This window comes from Helicoverpa armigera, chromosome 5 (assembly GCF_030705265.1).
Source record: "Helicoverpa armigera isolate CAAS_96S chromosome 5, ASM3070526v1, whole genome shotgun sequence".
NCBI classification, from domain to species: domain Eukaryota; kingdom Metazoa; phylum Arthropoda; class Insecta; order Lepidoptera; family Noctuidae; genus Helicoverpa; species Helicoverpa armigera.
In genome coordinates, this window is record NC_087124.1 from 13,327,541 (window position 1) to 13,347,012 (window position 19,472).

General features: G+C 34.9%; 2 protein-coding genes across 4 annotated transcripts in view; one reads left to right on the forward strand and one right to left on the reverse strand.

The window, feature by feature from the left end:
- Nucleotides 1–6,341, reverse strand: part of LOC110374670 (ADP-ribosylation factor-like protein 16) — a 44,764-nt gene extending 38,423 nt beyond the window's left edge. The window contains exon 1 of the mRNA XM_021332491.3: nucleotides 6,205–6,341. Coding sequence (XP_021188166.3) covers nucleotides 6,205–6,215 — 11 coding nt within the window. The 5' untranslated portion in view covers nucleotides 6,216–6,341. The remainder of the gene's footprint in view (nucleotides 1–6,204) is intronic.
- The window catches only part of LOC110374646 (ecdysone-induced protein 74EF), a 188,987-nt gene that overhangs the window by 15,991 nt on the left and 153,524 nt on the right, over nucleotides 1–19,472 (forward strand). The gene's annotated exons all lie outside the window — the stretch shown is intronic.

The following is a 19,472-nucleotide window of genomic DNA, read 5'->3' on the forward strand; positions in this document are numbered from 1 at the left end:
AAGCATAATGTACATTAAACAACCGATCAGGTGACGGCATGGTGCGTCACACTTCTTATCAGCGTTAAGAGCTTCATAGTTTAATTTAAGCTCCATCGGTGTGTTTATAGGATTGCAATCACTCATATTAAATTTATTCAAAACGGTTTTAATGTAAGCACTTTGGTCTAAAGTAATTTTATCATGGTGTCTCTCTATTTTAATGCCCAAAAATAATTTGATATCGTGTAAGTCGGTCATTTCGAATTTAGTCATTAAATATGCTTTGAAATTATTCATTGTTTGCAAATCTGCACATGCTATAACTAAATCATCGACGTACAAGATTACGTAAATATTTTTAGAAATGTCTCCTTTACCTTTCATATATATACACCTATCTACTGGGAGTTCTGAAAACCTATTTCTTTGAGACATTGTTCAAATGTTTCGTACCAACATCTAGCTGATTGTTTTAAGCCATAAAGAGCTTTGTTTAATTTGCATACGTAATTATCTTTACATTTTACACCTTCAGGAACTTTCATGTAGATTTCTTCCTTTAGTGTACCATTTAGAAATGCTGTTTTACATCCATATGATGAATCAGTAAATTATATTGATTTGCGTAGCTAATTAAGAATCTAAAGCTTGCTATTCTAGCAACTGGTGCAAATGTTTCATTATAATCACTAAGATATTCTTGACTGAAACCTCTAGCGACAAGACGTGCCTTATATCTTGAAGGTTGACCTGAAACGTCATTTTTAATAGTGAATATCCATTTACAGTCTACAATATTTTTATTTAATGGTTTTGGTACTAATGTCCATGTATTATTTTTCTTAAGAGAATTGAGTTCTTCTCTGACTGCTTTTTCCCACTGATTCCTATCGTTCAGAGATTTAATTTCATTTAATGATTTTGGTATATTACTTGTGATGGATAACGCACTATAGACATCATAGTCATTTTCATTATATGATTTACGCGAACATGTTTTCAGTCTTTCACTTCTTCGTAAATTTAAAAATTCATCAGGTTTATCCTGATTTTTGTGTTTCAAACTACTCTCAGATTCATTTTCAGGTTCATTCGGTATTTCATGACTACCGATTTTTCGAATTTTACTTGTACTGCATTCATCAGATTGAGAGCTATCTGATTTAGGGCCAGAACTATGAGACTTATAAGACACTGATTTTGTTACGGAGTCATTATCAGTTTCGTCTTGGGAATATGTATTATTACTCCGTTCAGGTCGTAATGAAGGCCTAGATTCGATAAAATTAGTCTCATCAATTACAACGTCCCTTACAGTTTCATATTTTTCGAATTCTGTATTCCAAACTTTATAACCATTGGGTTCATAACCTACCAGTATTCCTTTCCACGACCTATTGTCAAATTTGTTTTACTGGTTTTATTATGAACATATACAGTTGAACCGAAAACTCTGAGATTTTTAACGCTTGGTTTCCTATCATGCCACATCTCGTATGGTGTCTTTGATTGACTTAAAGCTTTCGTAGGCGTAATATTTATTAAATAAACTGCAGTTAAAACTGCATTTCCCCAAAACGTTTTGATGCTTTAGTGCCATTTAACATAGCACGAGCTTTTTCTGTTATTGTGCGAACCATACGTTCTGCAACACCATTTAACTGTGGGGTCCTAGGAACTGTTAAATGATAGCTTATGCCTCTTTCTCTACAGTAGTTTTTCATTTCGGTGGATAAGTATTCACCACCGTTATCACTATAAAGATTTACTACTTTGAAATTGAATTTAGCCTCACTTTTAGCGACATAGTCTTTAAAAGCTGTAAACACTTCTGATTTGTAAGTTAACATATACACCACACAATAATGTGTGTATTCATCAACAAATAAAACAAAATAATTTCTGTTATCTATTGTTGGAGGTGTTATAGGACCACAAACATCTGAATGCACAATAAACAGAGGGCGTTTAATGTAACTTTTGTCTTTAACTTTATTAAAAGGCAGGCGAGTCTGCTTCCCATTTATGCATGCTTCACACAACTTATCATTTGGAGTTACGGTATTTATTTCATCTAAGTCATCAATCATATTATGACATTTTAACTGCAGGAATTTAGTTTTACTTATATGTCCTAGGCGTTGATGCCATAATTCATATTTATTTTCATTAACATAACATGCTTGGGAAGCGGATTCCCCTTTTATTACTGGTATTTTAAACTCTAGAACTATAAGATTATTCAATGTCTTACCTTTCATGATGATTTTACCTTCCTTTGTAATTTGTGTGCCTTTGTCATCAAATATTATGGTGAATCCTGCTTGCTGCATCTTTGATACCGATATTAAATTATATGGTACTTCGGCACAGAACAATACATTTGTAAGTATTCCTTGCACTCCTGTTTGACTGATAAGATTTATGTTTCCCCTTTTAGTTGCTGAAATAAATGTATTGTTTTAGCTACTGAAATTTTTAAAGGAGGATTTAAACATTCAAACGATGTGAAGAGATCATCTCTATTTGTGATGTGATCAGACGCTCCTGAATCTAATAGGAATTTAATTGTCGAGTGGTCTTTTTCATAATGGTATGCGCTTGTCATGAACGCAAATCCTGAAAAAGAAGAATTCGAGGTCGTTCCCTCTTGCAGGGCAATAGTTTGGACTTGTCTTGTCCTTTCTGGGGCATTGTTTTGTATATTTGTCTGTCTTTTGAAATAGAAACAATCCTGTTTCTTGTGTCCTTTGCGTCCACAGTAATGACATTTCACAAATTTTTGTTTGTTTGTTTTCTTGAATGTTGTATTCTTCAAATAGTTTTGTTTTGTGCGATTGTATCTGTTTTATTATATTTTTCTTCAACATGGAGTATCTTTAAACTGGTATCACGACTCTCGTTTTTTAATTTTACTTCGTGATCTAATAGTCTAGTTTTTACAAAACCGAGAGTGATATTTTCTTCAGATAGTGTCTCAATTGCAGTGATAACGCCATCATATGTATTCGGGAGAGTAAGTAATAAATGAGCTACTTTGTCCGTTTCCTCTAATTTAGCTCCAGCAGCTGATAATTCTGTCAGCAGATCGTCAAATGTTGAGAAGTGTTTGATCAAGGGTATATCGGCTTTTAATTTTAATCCCAATAATTGTTTTCTCAGCGCTAATTGAGTTGCTACACTTTTCCTTTCATAGATCGCGTCAAAATGTTTAAAAACTGCTTGAGCAGTCCCATTTTCATTAATATAATTAAGATATGAGTCCGCCAAATATTCGACTATAATACTTTTGGCTGCCTTATTATTCTTTTCCCACTCAGCGGATCGCGTTCCAGGAATTTCTTCGTCAATAACACTGAGCAAGTTTAACTCTGAAAGCAGTGTACGAATTCTAAATTTCCATACACTGTACTTTTCTCCATTAAAAGGCTTAATGTTTCTTTTCACTTTTTCCATTGTCACAACTTTATTTTTATTTACAACTATGCACTTTACTGTCACTACGCACTACTGAATGTTCTCACTACTAAATGTCCTTTTTCGCACTGGGCCCATAACCTATAGGAGGTATGGGATTAAAAGAAATAATATACTAATTTGATATTGAAATATTTATTCTATACTTTAAATGGTACTTGGAAGCAATACGTCCGTCTAACAAGATCCCGTGACGCAGTGTGTGTAGAGTTAAATAAACAGTAGATTGTTCAGATAGAACAAAGAACAATGTTATCGAAAGTTAGGGGTATTAGTTTTTGCTTTATATAATCCAACACGCCATGCCATTAAAAATTAAATAAAAACGAATACCTATAGTCTGCCAATTCAACCTGTAACTTGGTATCCTATACTATAGTGGTTACTTAGTTGCCTATATTTTTGAAATATGATATCATGTTTTTTGTTGGGACTAAAGAATGTTCATGCTATTATTTTAATAAGAACACAGTTTTCATTGCATCAATTCCCAGAACGGAACGCAAATTGGAAGGAAATAAGAATAAATTTTACATATAAAATTGAGTGTTCAATAATAAATCACTCGAAACTTGTTTTGATTATCGCAAAGGCAAATATTTATGCACTACTAAAAATACGCATGACAGCAAGTAGAGAGTAAAATTGTAATAAAGTATTGTAGTATCATCCTAAAATGAATAAGTTTAAAAGAAAAAAATGTAGGAACAAAGAAAATGGCTAGCTATCTAATAAATTGTACACGAAACAGAGAAAGTAGTTATATTGTTACGTGTTCGCATGCTGACAGAGTAAAAACAAACGTCAGTCGATACGCGCGAAATGTTCATCGTTCGTCAACTTTCGGCGGTTTTCGGCTGCCATCGGCGCAAAAATGTCGCGATGCGCAACCGGTGTTGCTAGACCTACACATCTCCCTGCAAGAGTGAGTCATGTAGGCCTAAAAGGAGGTTTGTATTCGTGTTGTGGGGATCTAGTTTGGCTGGTCCGCGGACATCAGCGCCTGTCTCACCGACCTTGGCCTAGTTTGATAGTGGGCTCTAGCGAGTCGCAGCTGTTATACAGATAGCTCTGATAATTCACTTCCTAATGGAGTTTTTGCTTGTTATCAACGAAGACCACAATAAAGTATGCATGTGACGTCATTTCCAAGTATTGGTGGGTTTATTTAAATTATAACGTTATCTTTGTGCCTCTTTATTTAGACAAAATAGCTTATTAATTGCTGATAAAGTTGTCTGGCTTACAGAGCGACTTTACTATTTTGTGCTCATAACCCCAATTTTAGTGACTCATTTAATTTTCCTAGCTGCATAACAGATCTATAAAGGGCACGTGTATGGATATTTACGGCTGAAGACGTACCTACCTAAATTATTGTTTTCAAAAATAAACATCATGTTTGTGTACTGCGTCCCTCCTACGTTTGCTTATGTATCATCGCATGTGTCCAGATATTTTCTATGGTAAACAATATTTATTTCAATTTCCAGGTAGGTACTTTAACTAGTTCCTAAATACCTATCGTCAAAACAAATCAGCCAAGGTCCGATCACTAAGTCACGGCTGCATACATGCGTCTCTTTTCCACATTCTATTCGTTGTTTCATCATTTGTCACTGTTTAAACCATTCATTCATTAATTGAGTGTGCAATGAATTTCGGGGACATCCATGACCCACTTTAGCATATAGAGTAGCTATGGCTTTATAAGACATGGCCAATGCCACTTACGCGCCGCAAAAAAAGGAAAATACCTATCGAATGAGTATCGCGTACGGTGAAATAAGCGCGTTATTTCCCCGTAGTAAAATGGCGGGAAATGTGACAGCTGTCAGTTGACTTGTGATCCCATTTATTTTGTTGTTTTGATTTAGTAAATTAATCAATGAAGTTTAACTTCAAAATCCAATGCTTTACATACAAACCCGAATTGGCATTGACACAGACAGCCAATCATTAGTAAGTACAGAGATAGTGAAGGCGAGAACAGGACAGACATATCGTTGTAGTTGTCCCTCTCTTTTATATTTGTAAATAATTTCCTGGTATCAAAATTAAAAGCCTTGAATTGACTATTATATTACACTATATTTTCGAAGCAGTCATTAGCTTTATGATTATGCTTTAAATTGAATATAAGTATCCGACTGAGATCAAAATTAAATATACATCGCTTTTATTATAAGGCGATGTTCAATGATACATAGTTTTAACCAGGCAATGGAAGATGCATTAAGCGTAAAGATCAACAATAAAAATATTAAGCAAATCCATTTCACTTTTAAACTTTTACTTTTTTATACATAATTATTTTATTGTTGTTCAAGTAGGCATAATAAAATGTGTGTACCAGAGACAAAAGGTAGAATAAAAACATACTGTTGGCAGACTTACCATGGACACTTTACTAGAAAAAACAAAACAATAGAATTTTTGTTATTGTTTTAAACTGGAGAGAAGACAGGCGCGTTCATTTAAATTAAAATAACATAATTTATGTTTGGCAAGTTCCCCACTTTTTAGGCGAAGTTGGTTCGATCATACATACAGTTACTTTTTTTTTGACAATAAATATTAAGTTGTTGTCTTTGTCATGCTTTATGGTCACTGCTATACAGTGAATGCTTAATCGATTCCCTTTAATTTGATCACTCATGCAAGTCGCTTATTTTCCTTCAAGCAGTTTCAATGTAGTCACAAATAGCTGCGAGCATGCACAGGTAAAATAATCCAATTACTCACAGCACAATCATTTGGCAGCAAAGTTTAGCCCATAAACGTATTGGGAATCCACCGGCCCACTCAGGCCGGCCCCCCACTCCCCGGCTGCGTGTGCGCCGACCTTAGCTCCGCACAACACGTCTACGAAGCAACCTTGATCTCTACCTATTACTGAAAAATGTTGCATTAAAAACACCCAACTTATTGTCTTGCACTACACATGTAAAACACGCGTTTAACAACTCTATGTTAATACCAATAGAGTCCAAATTAATTAATTATTCCTTTTCGTGGACCTTGACGGCTGGCCTTGCCTCTATCTGGCGTCCGCTCTTTCCGCCTTCGCCGAATCAATTTAAACATTATTATTTTTATTCACTTATTTAAAAATACCTTTGTTGTTGTTTTTTTATTATTATTTAAAAATATCATTAGATTTGATCATTGAGTTATTATCTTGTCCATTCAAATGTCTGTAAATAATGCACAGGTTCTATTTTTGTAATTTACTGAAAAGTGGTGTTGCGACCTTGAGCCAATTTGGGACCCAAATTAAAAGTAAATTCCTTTGAAAATTTGTCCTATTTTTTGATCCGCAACTTGTCATTGAATGGCTCAATACGTAGTCCGCAATCCCATAATCGTAGTAAAGGTAACCTATAAATACGTACCGACCTACTAAAACGACCTATTTAGTAAACGAAAAAAGGCGGGCGAAAATTCGTGGTCGAAATGTGCTCGCGCGCAGCCGCAGCCGTACGTAATCACTAAAAGTGTGTCATGATCACTGGGTTAAGTTTAAACGTTTCAACTGAAGGTTTTTTACACTGTGGCGTGGCGGGGCTCGTACGTCACCACCATGCACTGCCTTAAGGTCGCATTTTCGCAATTTCACACCACCATGCGAATAGTCTTCTTACCTTCGGACGTAGTGTCAAAATCAAGGTAACATTAGGCAGCACTTTAGAGCCGCGTAGCCGATGCCGTGCTCGTATTTAGGTCAATCTAATTTCTAAAGTAGGTTATCGCCTCGGATAAAAATAATAGTGTGTAAATTGTTTCGCGAACCACCTGCCATCTCGTCCCAATTTTTCTGCGAATCAAAGTAACGCAGCTCCTTTGAAATCTTTGTAATCTTATCGGCAACATCTTAGGGCTTGGTGAAGAGCTCTGCGTGTGGCATATCACACGTTCATTAGATTAAATTAATTACCTTGGATTGCCACGTGAGGCGCCCACGCTACATCGAGGCGCCTCCATTTTTTGTCCGCGTAAACAAATCCGTATTATGAGTTATTTTGGTGCGTGTCTCCAAAACTATTGAACTAATTCTGATACAGCTTCGCGGATTACGCACGTAGTATGTATTTTTATTTATTGGCACAGTTTTTGAAGTTCATTTAGCACTTGAATCTATTATTTCTTAGATTCTTTTATTTCCTGTTTAAAGTGGAACATACAGACCTTGTAACATAACATTATGTTTGCGTTCTTTAGTTGGTGCATCGAAATCGCGCGCTCTAATTAGGCATAAGTCGGACTGGTCTAAAAAGGTCATTGGAATATGCTAATGTAAGCAATATAATCGGTAATTAGTATTAAATGAGCCGTTTTTATACACTTCTTTTGAAATTATTCCAATAAACAGATTAGTAGTATTGGCACATTTTAAGATAAGCAGTTATTCGTTTTTAATTACCACACAGTCGCTACCAAATAAAAATACAATACAAATAAAAATATCTGTCATAATTTCTTCACAATGAAAACTGTTTGAATATAAAGATGACATAAATGAGTCATGTAATTACTATGAACCGGTGCAGTGTATCGCTGCACTTGCACAAAGTACAATAATTTAGGGCGCGTTGCGACAGCCGCTGCGTCTGCGCATATGACCGTTTTGATTTTAAACAATAACTGGTCGCTTGCACAATATGCCCTAGATACGCGTTAATGTATTTGTTTAATTAATTATGTATGATGAATTGACGACTATAATATTTTCAGTGTTTTTAAATCTTTTCAATAAAAGTATCACATTTTTATTTCAGTTTATTGTTAAAACCTACACAATTGTTTTCTTTGTCGAGTTATTCGATGTAACATAATTTAAATTAATAATGTGGGTTTGTTACAACGGTACTCATTCAATTTCCAATGTAGGTGTTTAGGGGGAAAAATGTACACAATTTTTGCTGAACCCCCTCGGGCCACAATTTCACCCAATTTGTTTATCTATGATACGAGTGAAAACACGTACCTACAGTAAATAAAGCCGTACGTAATTTATCTGGTCCAAACAAACGGCCTTGGTCCAATTTGTCCATGTCACAGATAATAAATAATTGGTCGTCCTAATTCCCTTGAATGTCAACGCGATGTATCATTAAGTGGTGTTGGGGTAAGTGGGTGACTGAATATCACGAATATTGGGAAGAGCACAAGATTCTTTATTACCGGTACGAAGAAGTTTTGAAGGAATTGTTACTAAATTTATATAAAAAAACATTATTCGGATTTAAGAACTTTTTATTGACAAATAAATTCGGCATAGAACATCGTTATTTAGCCTTTATCCTTCTTACAAAAACTATTATCCCATTTACCTAACAACAAAAAAGATCAATAAAACGAGAGTAATAGAAGGAAGAAACCTTTTCTTTAAACCTGAATTCATTCGTTTATTTCAAACACCAAAGCGAAGTAAAAATCGAGTCACTAACCCTTTTCTTTCAAAAGACAGAACCTCAAAGATCTTTCACAATATTAAAACATACATAATTAATTGTAAAATAATTAGCAGTAAAATAGATAGATAGTCGCGAAACAGAATCGCCGCATCAGAGTATCGGGGGAAACGGGTCAGTAGGCCACATAGACCAGCTATTTGTCACTTGTATGTGTTATTGTAATGTTTTACTCGTTACTCGACTGCTGTTGTATTTTATGTAATAATGTATTATTATGTAGATTGTATTCAGGCTCATTGAGTCTGAAGCGAGCTGGGAACTCGGAGAAAGAAAAGGGGAATCCCTGTAAGTCTGAAGTCCGAGAGAGTCAGTACTTAATCCTATTTCTATTGGTTTATCGATGGACAAAAGCCATTAGCAAATAAAGTTACAGAACTTTGACAATTTCATAATATTTTAAATTTTGAACATCTACCTAAATACACGGTATGCAGAAAATAATATTGAGTTACTTGTAATAAAATGTACAAAAACATTTTACGATGCAGTTGTTTTACATAATACTATGTCGCCAAATTGTTTTCATAAAGGTGATGATAGCGTTATTCGTACCTATGATGACGTCATTTACGCACACATATTATTATGCAGTACTTATTGCTAGAACTTTGTAAGTTCCTACTTTTTGAAATTGGAAATAGTGTAAGTTTTAGTAATATGTTGCGTACCACTATTAATTCAATCACCATTTAAATTGTCTTTATATTTGAATGAACTGTATCTTGACGGACCTGTTGATCAAGTTCTGACTATCCTTCTTCAAAACTCTATCTATCCCCAAACCGTATTTCGTCAAAATTGATTCAGGCGTTTGACCGTGACAGTGTAAAAGATAAACATAGACAATGTTCCTTTCGCATAAAATATTAGAATGTGCCACAGTTTTCCAGTTTCCCACGCCAACACAAACAACCCTTTCATCACTGAAGGAAATATCAGACGCATTCATTTCGATCACGACGCACGCGCACGGAATCCGGTAGTTATCACCCAGACAGAGACAGAGCGACGCGGCCACGTGCGCGAGCGAGCGAGACAGAAGCAAGGTTAGCCTCACGGCCGGCCATCAGGCCACTATCGGTGCAACTTGTATCAAACTCAATGTTTATCTTCGAATCGAGTTAATGACATTAAATTTGGGTTTTCAGGGAACGCTTTTGTGATAACAGATAAGTTATAATGCATTTGAAAAGTAAATTATAGATAGCCTTGCCGTTACTTAAAGATATTGGTTACACAATACACAATTTGGTGCAAAACAGACTCGTGATAAGAAAAAAATAGAATTTATTACGTCTATTAGTAATTCAAAGTAATATAGCAATGTATGAAGTTAGCAGCCTCTAAGTTGACCTTAGCATTGACTTAATAACTTATTTCACAACTGATGCAAATAGCCACAGCCAGTCTAGTGTGAATCGCTGACTGCGGTTTTCGCAATCCTACAAACACTAGTTACTATGAACATTTTGCGAAACAATATTTTACTGATATAAGCGAATTTGAAAAATATTTTTCCTCGAATCGTGTCGACTGGTCCATTTTTTTTGCAACATTTTGTGTCAACGGTAATAAAGATCGATTTATTAAGCGCATTCTGAGACAGTTATAGATTGTTACGTATATTGCGCCATTTTATTTGGCAGCCATTGTAATAAGACATTGTGTTGGCACAACTGCTCTCAACAGACTCATGTTGAATAATCCGCGACAGTGAGTAACTTACTACTGAAATATAGCGCACATTGCTTGTAAAAACAGTAATTTTAAATTGTTGATCGATTCAAACGTCACCTTGAATTTAAGAGTTAATGTGTATAGCGCTGCACTTTGTGTAACCATTTAATTTGTTTATTAACATTAAAATTTAAACAAACTGACCATGGTGTAATCGAAGCAACGTTTAAAACGAACCTTGGTCATATACCCTTTAATTAAATCAAGTTAACTAATACACGAAATAACTTAATAACAGTGTAGGAGATAATATTTAATCGAAACTAGCGTGAGTATATTGTTGTTGACATGTTATTTCATTCACTATTTATAGTCAGTATAGGGTTGTGATTCACTACGTAATGACGAACCGATGTCATCATAACTGGCGCCTAAATATTTGTAGAAATACTCACTCACTTATAAGGATATCTAATAATAAAAGACGAATTACAAAAAGCAAAAATTGCCTATATTTTTCTACAAAAAAAATTCTCCAGCACTGTTGGCCATATTGAACCGTTCGAAATTAGATTAGCAACGTGACATCTTTCACGAAACAAGTGTGCACAAGCATACGATCACCGAAAAGCCCAGTGACCCCGCCGAAAGCGCCAAATAAGGCCACAAAACGTGCAGACATATCCCCGCGGCATGAGGCCGCTCGCTGACATAGACCTAGTTACTGTGACATTGGCACTACATTCAAGCGCTGAGGTCGCCCGTTGCCAGTTTAAAAATAAAACGCGCGCGCTCTCTGACGTTTGTGATTTTTTGACAGATACAGTGCGGAATTTGAAATTTTGTATTTGGAATTTATTGGTTTTGGAAATGCTTGGTCTCTGGTCTTGGCCTTCAAAACCGACGAAAGAATGGCAATAGGATGTCGAATTGTGAAACAAAAGGTGATAACGTTTTTTTCTGAATGTCATTTTATTTTTACCGGACTTCCAAGACGAGTCATTAGTTAATTTCTTTAAAATTACATACGACATTTTGTAATACATTAACTATTTAATGTAATAAAATCAACAAAATGTTCCATTATGTATCTCAAAACAAGGAAAAGCCAACAAAACATAAACTGAAACATAACCAGAGAGAATTTTTGAGACATTCATAAAAAAAAGTTATAAAATGAAATGTCATTTTGACACATGTCAAGGCGTAGTCCGTAGTTGACCCTCGTAAGGTCTTCATTATATAAGCGGAGGTCTGCGCGTGAGACGCTCACAGTTACGTCATACGTCTGCCGAGGCGTTTTCCTACACCGCATCTAGACATATGTTGAATACTAGATTGTAAGCTCAAAGATATGTTGGGAAACAATCTTGATACTTTTCATCGAGATTTGTTGAATATTTTGTACTAACTATATTCCCGCGGTTTCACCGGGAACTACTGCTCGTACCGGGATAAAATATAGCCTGTGTTACTCGGGAAGAGTATAGCTTTGCGACAGTGAAATAATTTTCAAATCGGTTCAGTTGTTTCGGAGCCTTTAGAGCGCAAACAGACAAAAAATATTTCCTTATTGTATGGATAATATTCGAAAATAAAAACTTTTAACATATAACTTAAACTTTTAACGTTATATGATAAAAAATCAATCATCCACGCTGAACCGAGAAAATAAACTGCGATTACAACATAATTACCGACTAATAATCGAATACAAATCGTTAATCGTAATCCAATGACGTCTAATCTAACCGCATAACTAAACACTAATGTTATTAATTTAAGAAACTGAATAAATAAATATTATAGATTCGAAATGAAAGTGATTTAAACTTAGTTAAGTTTCTTTCACTTTCTGTGACGGGTTTGCATATATTTTGGGGTTTTATGTAACAGTATTCTTTTTATTTGTTGGTTGTTGCTAGGTTAATGGTTAATTTTGGATAAATAATTCGGAGAAAATATTGTTAATAATTTTAACATCTTAAATACGAAGAATTATTTTTCTTTCTTTGAATCTTTATTTTAATTTCTGAAATATTTTCACAAGATAAAATATACCGTAATTCAAATAGATGCTCGTTATTTATCGCGAAGCTAAAAAAACAAAGACCAGAGGATTTACGCCGAACATTTTTTTCATTACACAACCTGAGCTTGGCCGCTATCGTAGCAACCGTGTAGCGCTACGCTACGCTCTCGTAGGCGGCTACGAGCTATGTACGCTGTGCGGAGTTTTTCGGAACTAATGAATAATTTAGAACAACTACTGCAAACAAGAGTTGATATTTAACTTGAATATAGTTTTGTGTGTTTTTGAGTATTTTTGTTTGTTTAATTATTTTTGCTAAATCATTGTTTAATTTTCATTAAGGTGACGCATTTTAATGTTCATAATTTGCCTAAAAAGGTATTTTTTTTTATAATTTACAATGTGTAGTAAATAATAGGATAGATTATCAATTTAATATGATGTGATAAATAATGACTATACGATATCATGTTATGGTACTATTAATAAACGAAATCATAGTTCATTTGTCAAACTGACGCCTATGTTCAAAGCAAACACCCGATACCAGAAGCTAATTTTATCTTATTTTTATCTCAACAAAACACGAGCTCAAGAAATCAAGGAAAACAGCTAATTAAACTGAGATACAATACAACATCTGAACAACAACTCGTTATTAAATTAATTATAATATCCAAAAACTATTCACGAAATGTTTTACAAGGGAATTAATAAAATGTTCTCAGCTTCCTTACATTAGATTTAATGGCTGTTTCCGGGAAGATGTGGGCGGGATGAGGGACGTACGGGAGGGGAGGGACTTACAGGTAATATCTACAATTACAGAAGGTTCATTATTGTAGTTCCTTCTTATGAATGAGGTGAGGAGCTCGTGGTAAACTAACAGCATTAGGGATTGATTGATAGGGTTAAGCAATGCTGGCTTTCCCGGCTGGTATTGAAACTTCCTTGACAGGCTTTACAGGTAGTTAGAAGCCGGAAAGTCCTGACAACAAGTCTTTCCGATATCGGGTTGACCGGGAAACTGGATTGTGGAGGTCAAATTGTAGGCAGTCTAGAACGATGGTACTCAGGTCTATCGGATCAGACTGAAAGCGAACCTCAATATTATAGGGAAAAGGACGATGAAGTAAATAAAGGAAAACTTGCAAAGTTAGATCCATAAATATAAGTTATTGACATGTCATAATATCTAAAGTAATGTAACCGTTGCTTAGTATTCTGATTCAATCATAGTCGACTTGCCATCGATCGATCGTTTTAACAATGTCACTAATCAATCGACTTCTACACACTAAGTTATAAAGGGTAGAAATACAATGAACTTGAATTTCCCAGATACATGTATAATATACGCAGAAAAGTACTTAAATGAATGCCCGTTTCTACATGTGTACTTTTTCCTTAAAATCAACAGGAAAATTTCTCTTTTCCTGATTTTAAATGGTCGAGTAACTATGACAAATCCCGGGTAATCAAATCCTTTATTATTATAAGACACCGATGGATTTTTTAATATAACTAAGTATTTCACGCATCTGGAAAAAAAAAAAATTATTTGAATATGTTCTAAACGTATTTTGGAGACCAATGACCACAAAGGTAAAGGAAAACTTATTGAGGAAAGAGAAATTGTCTGCAAACATAAATCAACCCTCATTCCTACTATGTCGAGGCCTGTGAACTGCAGTGACTCAATAAAAAAACCTGATGTTGACCAGTGATTAGCACGTATTAGCAAAAAAACTCTTATAGTATTATTTAATTTAAAGCCATATATTATATCCCCGGTACTTCTGCCCTCACCTGCTTACAAATCATTGCTAGGCAACGCTACACGCGTACGGGTGGGGGCGCCCTCGCTGCATTTAGCTCAACACTCGGGCCCTTCCGCGGCTTCCAATGATGACAGTCCCACGTAATTATTGAATAACACCCCCTTTGACTAACTTTTGTTAATTAGGCACGTGTGTGAATGATGTGTTAATGAGAATTTGATCGTGTTTCAAACATATTGAAGTCAAATGATCTGTTTGAAGAAATCGCTGTTTAGCGTTAACCGCCAATTGTCTTTCTTTGTGTCGTGATTTCCGTTTTTATCTATCTAATATTTTGTACACTAAAGTACGAAGCTTACATGTTCTTTCAAAAATACTAAATAACAAGTAAATACGTGTAACATTATAAAAAACTTGAATAAAACAATACTTTTCCTTGTCTTTGAGCAGAAACAGTTGAACGTACATTAATTAGAGTGAACTAACAAAAGCCGTGTTTTACACTATCGGGGTGTCCGGGGGTGAGGCATGGGGTGAGGGGGGACGCCCACGCGGGAGGGGGGTGTTCCACGTGTATCAATGAAGAATGAACGTAAGCGGAGCGGAGAGGGCGCGGAAATGGTAGCGAGTAGCGGGTAGCACTGTAGACTTACCTTACATTATCAAGGGTCAAACATCGTTGCTAAATTATGAATCTGTAACATTTGTATTGTCAACCCATTTTTATTGCAAGGGGTTCTAATAAATAGTGTATTGTTACGATAAGCTAAAAAATGTTTGGTGGTTAAAATATAGTGAGAAAAATGTTTGGTGAAATAATTAATTCATGGAACAATGTGTTAAAATGCTAATACCTACTTAAAATTACATGGTTTCAATAGACACCTTTAATCTCTTAATTTACCTTAAGATTAAAACACAGACCCATTTAATAATTAGGCGGGTAAAATCAAATTAACCTGTACAACGGACACCCCGAAGTTTGCGGAAAAGTCGTTTGAGAAAACCCGCAACTCATGAAAATTCAACAATTTTCCTTGAATACCCGAGGCATTCAGAATATAGTTTTCTAAACATATTTTGTTTTTGAATAAATATATTGAAGTGGCAATGCCATCTCTGATTACTTTCAACTAATGATATAAAAAGGAGCGCCTCCCTGGTTACACGTGCCGGTCGCCCCCTCCCCCCACTCCCGGCGTCGCTATCAAAAGATTTAATTCCTCTAAAGAAATATTATTTATATTTGTTGAAGGTCCTTGAGTAACAACCTAACAACAAAAGAGTAACAAGCTTTTAGAGAAGATAAAATAAATTCTCGTGATAAAGTTTATGTGATAGCACTACTGAAGTCTAGATTCTTATAAATTGACTAAAAGTTAAAAGGCGGCAGATTATTTAGCAATATTTTATTCATGAATATCTCCCCAATCTTACTAAAATCTAAAGCGTGTAAGAATGTTTGTTACTCTTTCAGGCAAAAACGGTTGCGCGGATTTTAATACTTTTGGAAGGCCTTTAGCTTATATACCAGAATATCTCATAGACTACTTTTATTCAGTTCCGGGAAGTAGTTCCTTTGGGACGCGGGTTGAACCGCGGTCGGAAGCTAGTAGATACTTCATATTACTTTAGTAGGCTTTGCAGTGATCTGGAATCCCACTACTATTTAAGGTTAATGACAATTGGGACCGAAGTTTTCCGAGAAAGGTGGTAGGAAAATTATACCAAAATATTATGATGTCCTCAGTTTTCCTGTATGAATATTTTTAGATAAAATGGTGGGGTAGCAATTATTTCCTCATGAGTGATTCTCACATTTTCAGGTAGTTACTGAGCTATTTACATTTATACGTGGGCCTTCGAAAGATACTAAGTTTGAAACTACATTAAGCAAAGATGCCTAAGGATAAGAACATGTTTGTGTTATACTATGTATGAGCAACATAAATATTTAGCAATTTATAAATTACTATATCTACAACTGAGCGTTCTCAATCTGTAACGTTATTCAGGATTCAATGTATCAATATTTTAATATTTAAATGTAAAAGAATAAAATAATGATCATATATTTACACCAACATATACTAAAATAAACTATCATCATAAAAAGATAATTCAAAAAATGCATAAACAACATTTTTCCAGGAAAAAAAATAGCCAAAAAGTATTATAATCTCAACTAGACTTTTAAACAAGATTATTTTGCACTTTTCTTCGAATCATTTAGTTATCTATCAGTTAACTGTCGAGTGATAGGGTTAATTTCAATGCGTTATCTTGTGTAGTTAATAAATTAATTAATTTAATTGATCTACAACATCTACAGGTGTATCGCTATTATCTTAATGAAGACATGGAAAGGCTCTATATCAGGAAACTAGATCTTGTTTTAACTTGCATTACATGGTATTGTTGTATTCAGTTTAAGGTTGTCACATTACGGTTTTAAATAGCATCATAATAAACCGCTTTTTCAGTATTGTAATGTTGATGCTTGAATTAAATGTAATGCTTGAAACCAGCCGTTTTCCCGCAGTTTCACCCGCGTCTCGTAGGAACTATTACCCGTACATGGATAAATTATAGCCTATGTTACTCGGGAAGAGTGTAGTTTTCCAACTTTAGGAATTTTTCGAATTAGTTCAGTAGTTCCAAAGCCTTTAGGGTACAAACAAAAAATGCTTCCTATTTATTATATTCGTATAGATGTGTTATTCGCTCCTTTAATAACCCTACGGTTGTCAGAATGTACTTTCTCCACGTATAAGAATTCTTAGGAAATAACTTTGGGGATCACACCTACAAGCATATCAAAATACTCCTTCATAATATAACTTGCCAACCTGAAAAAAAAAACATGGGAAAAAGTACGAATTTATGGCAAAATAAGTAACCGCTACCAATTTTGGTAAGGCCGCGTGGGAAGACGCGTAGGCGAGGAGTGTCAAATATAGTAGGAACGCAAAAGAAAAAAAAATAGGTATACATGTAACAGAAAACTATGCGAATTTTTGTAAGAATTCACAAGTGTATAAAGTATTTACGGCCATTCTCAATATCCTAGTATCCATAAAGGAATTTGATATTACATTACATGGCATACATATACAAAAATCTACCTCTGGTAATCAAATCGACTGAAAAACAGAATATTGTTAACGGTTGTTAATCAATTTCGGGTCTTAAAATTAAAAAAAAAGCACTTGTTTAACTACATTAATCATTATGAAAATTTGGAGTCACCAACTGTAGGTAAAACAAAAATACGTAAAAGAGCATTGTACTCAAAAACAACCTTATGTCAGTTCAGGCTTTTGCACTAACCTAGCCTAACGTGAACTTAGGTCCCAAGCAACACGACGCTGTATTTTCCTCAACACAAACATAGTTGTGCACCTTTATTTAAGGGGAATAAGGTTCAAATTCCTTTACTTCAGTTGGCTGTACACAACACATCAATCAAAAAAAGAAAGAGTCCTAAATTCAGCAAGATAAGGTTCGGTTTCGGCTGGCAAAATAAAACTCCTGAAACAGTACTAAAGTACCAAATTGCGAAGAAAATCCCTAATAAGACTTTCAAAAGTTGATTGTTTGTTTTAATCTAGAAAACAACTGAAAGCTTATCCTATTTCGTTGTAAAACGAAATTTTAACGCAATGCGTCCCCGCAATGCGCCATTTTTATTACATAGGGCAAAACTCGAAGACAAGATACAGTTTTTATCAACACAGGATTTTTTACGATTTCTTGTTAGTTGTTGTAAAATAATAGTATAGGTATAGTTAAATCGAATATTTTGTTTTGTAACACTAACTTTGACCCTCAGGATTTAATTAGAATCGGCTTATTTCTCACAGATAAATATACTTCACGTTAAACATATGTACAAAATTTAACTCAAAAATATTAATGTACACATCGGCATTTTATAAAAGGCTCGGCAACACAGTTTAGTTTTAATTATACACATGATATCACTGATAAGAAGCGTGAGTGTTGTGAAGAGTTACTTGTCACATTGCAGAGTTTTGTTAAGAGGTTCATGATAACGCTTTTGTTAGTTGACTGCAGGCTTATAAATAGGTTTTGTAACAACCATATCTAGTAGAAACTGTCCCTAAACTGCCAAAAGTTTGTAGGTACCTGATAATAAAATTAAAAAATAGGGATGCCAATTCGATGTCTGATCCTGGTTTGGTGTCTAAAAAAAATTGTAAATACACTGAGTATTTACAATTTTCTCTTCAAAATTGCTAGGTTACTTTTCGTTATTACTGCCAAAACTGATTTAGTCAAGATCGATAAGATGAGCTCACCAATGCTAAAACCATCCAAACTTCATCTTATTTTTTTTAACCCTGAAATTCTACAAACCCAAGCTACAGGTTCACTGCTCTAAAACAAGAAGTATTTACGTTAACCCTGTACCAGGGTTGGCAGGTTGCTCGTGAATGACTGGCCGTTGCGTCCCTCTTACGTAAGTCGGTAAAGGTTACCCGTGTAGTACTACGGATCGATACGGAGGGCCGGGAGGGGAGGGTTCAAGGGCGGGAGTACTCGTACCATTGCGTATCAGGACTGAGGAACTATGCAGGTAGTGTTTTGTTGTACTAGTAGATATGTACTTGGGACATGTTTTTGTCAAATTCGGTATCTCAATTGACTTTTAAAATATGTACTGTATTTGACAGTCACATAGTTTGAGGAAGTAGGGATTTAAAAAAAACTGTGCGGTGTCCCAATAGACAAAGAACTTAACGTCTTCGGCTTCGTTGTCGTCTTCTTATGGTTTTCAAGTGTGAATATCAGATGTCATAATTCAGTTAGTCTAATAGAATTTGTATTGTTACGGATAAGTTCATAACCTGACACTTTCTAACACATTTTCGCGATTATGGTTCAACTTCGGTCACAACAAATTCCTAAGCCAATAGTTTCACAAGTTTTATAAACCACGAACTTCCTCCACAAATATCAACCTTCCATAAATTAATAAAAAGCCTTAAAATATCTACGTACCAATGAAACTGTGTCTCCCAC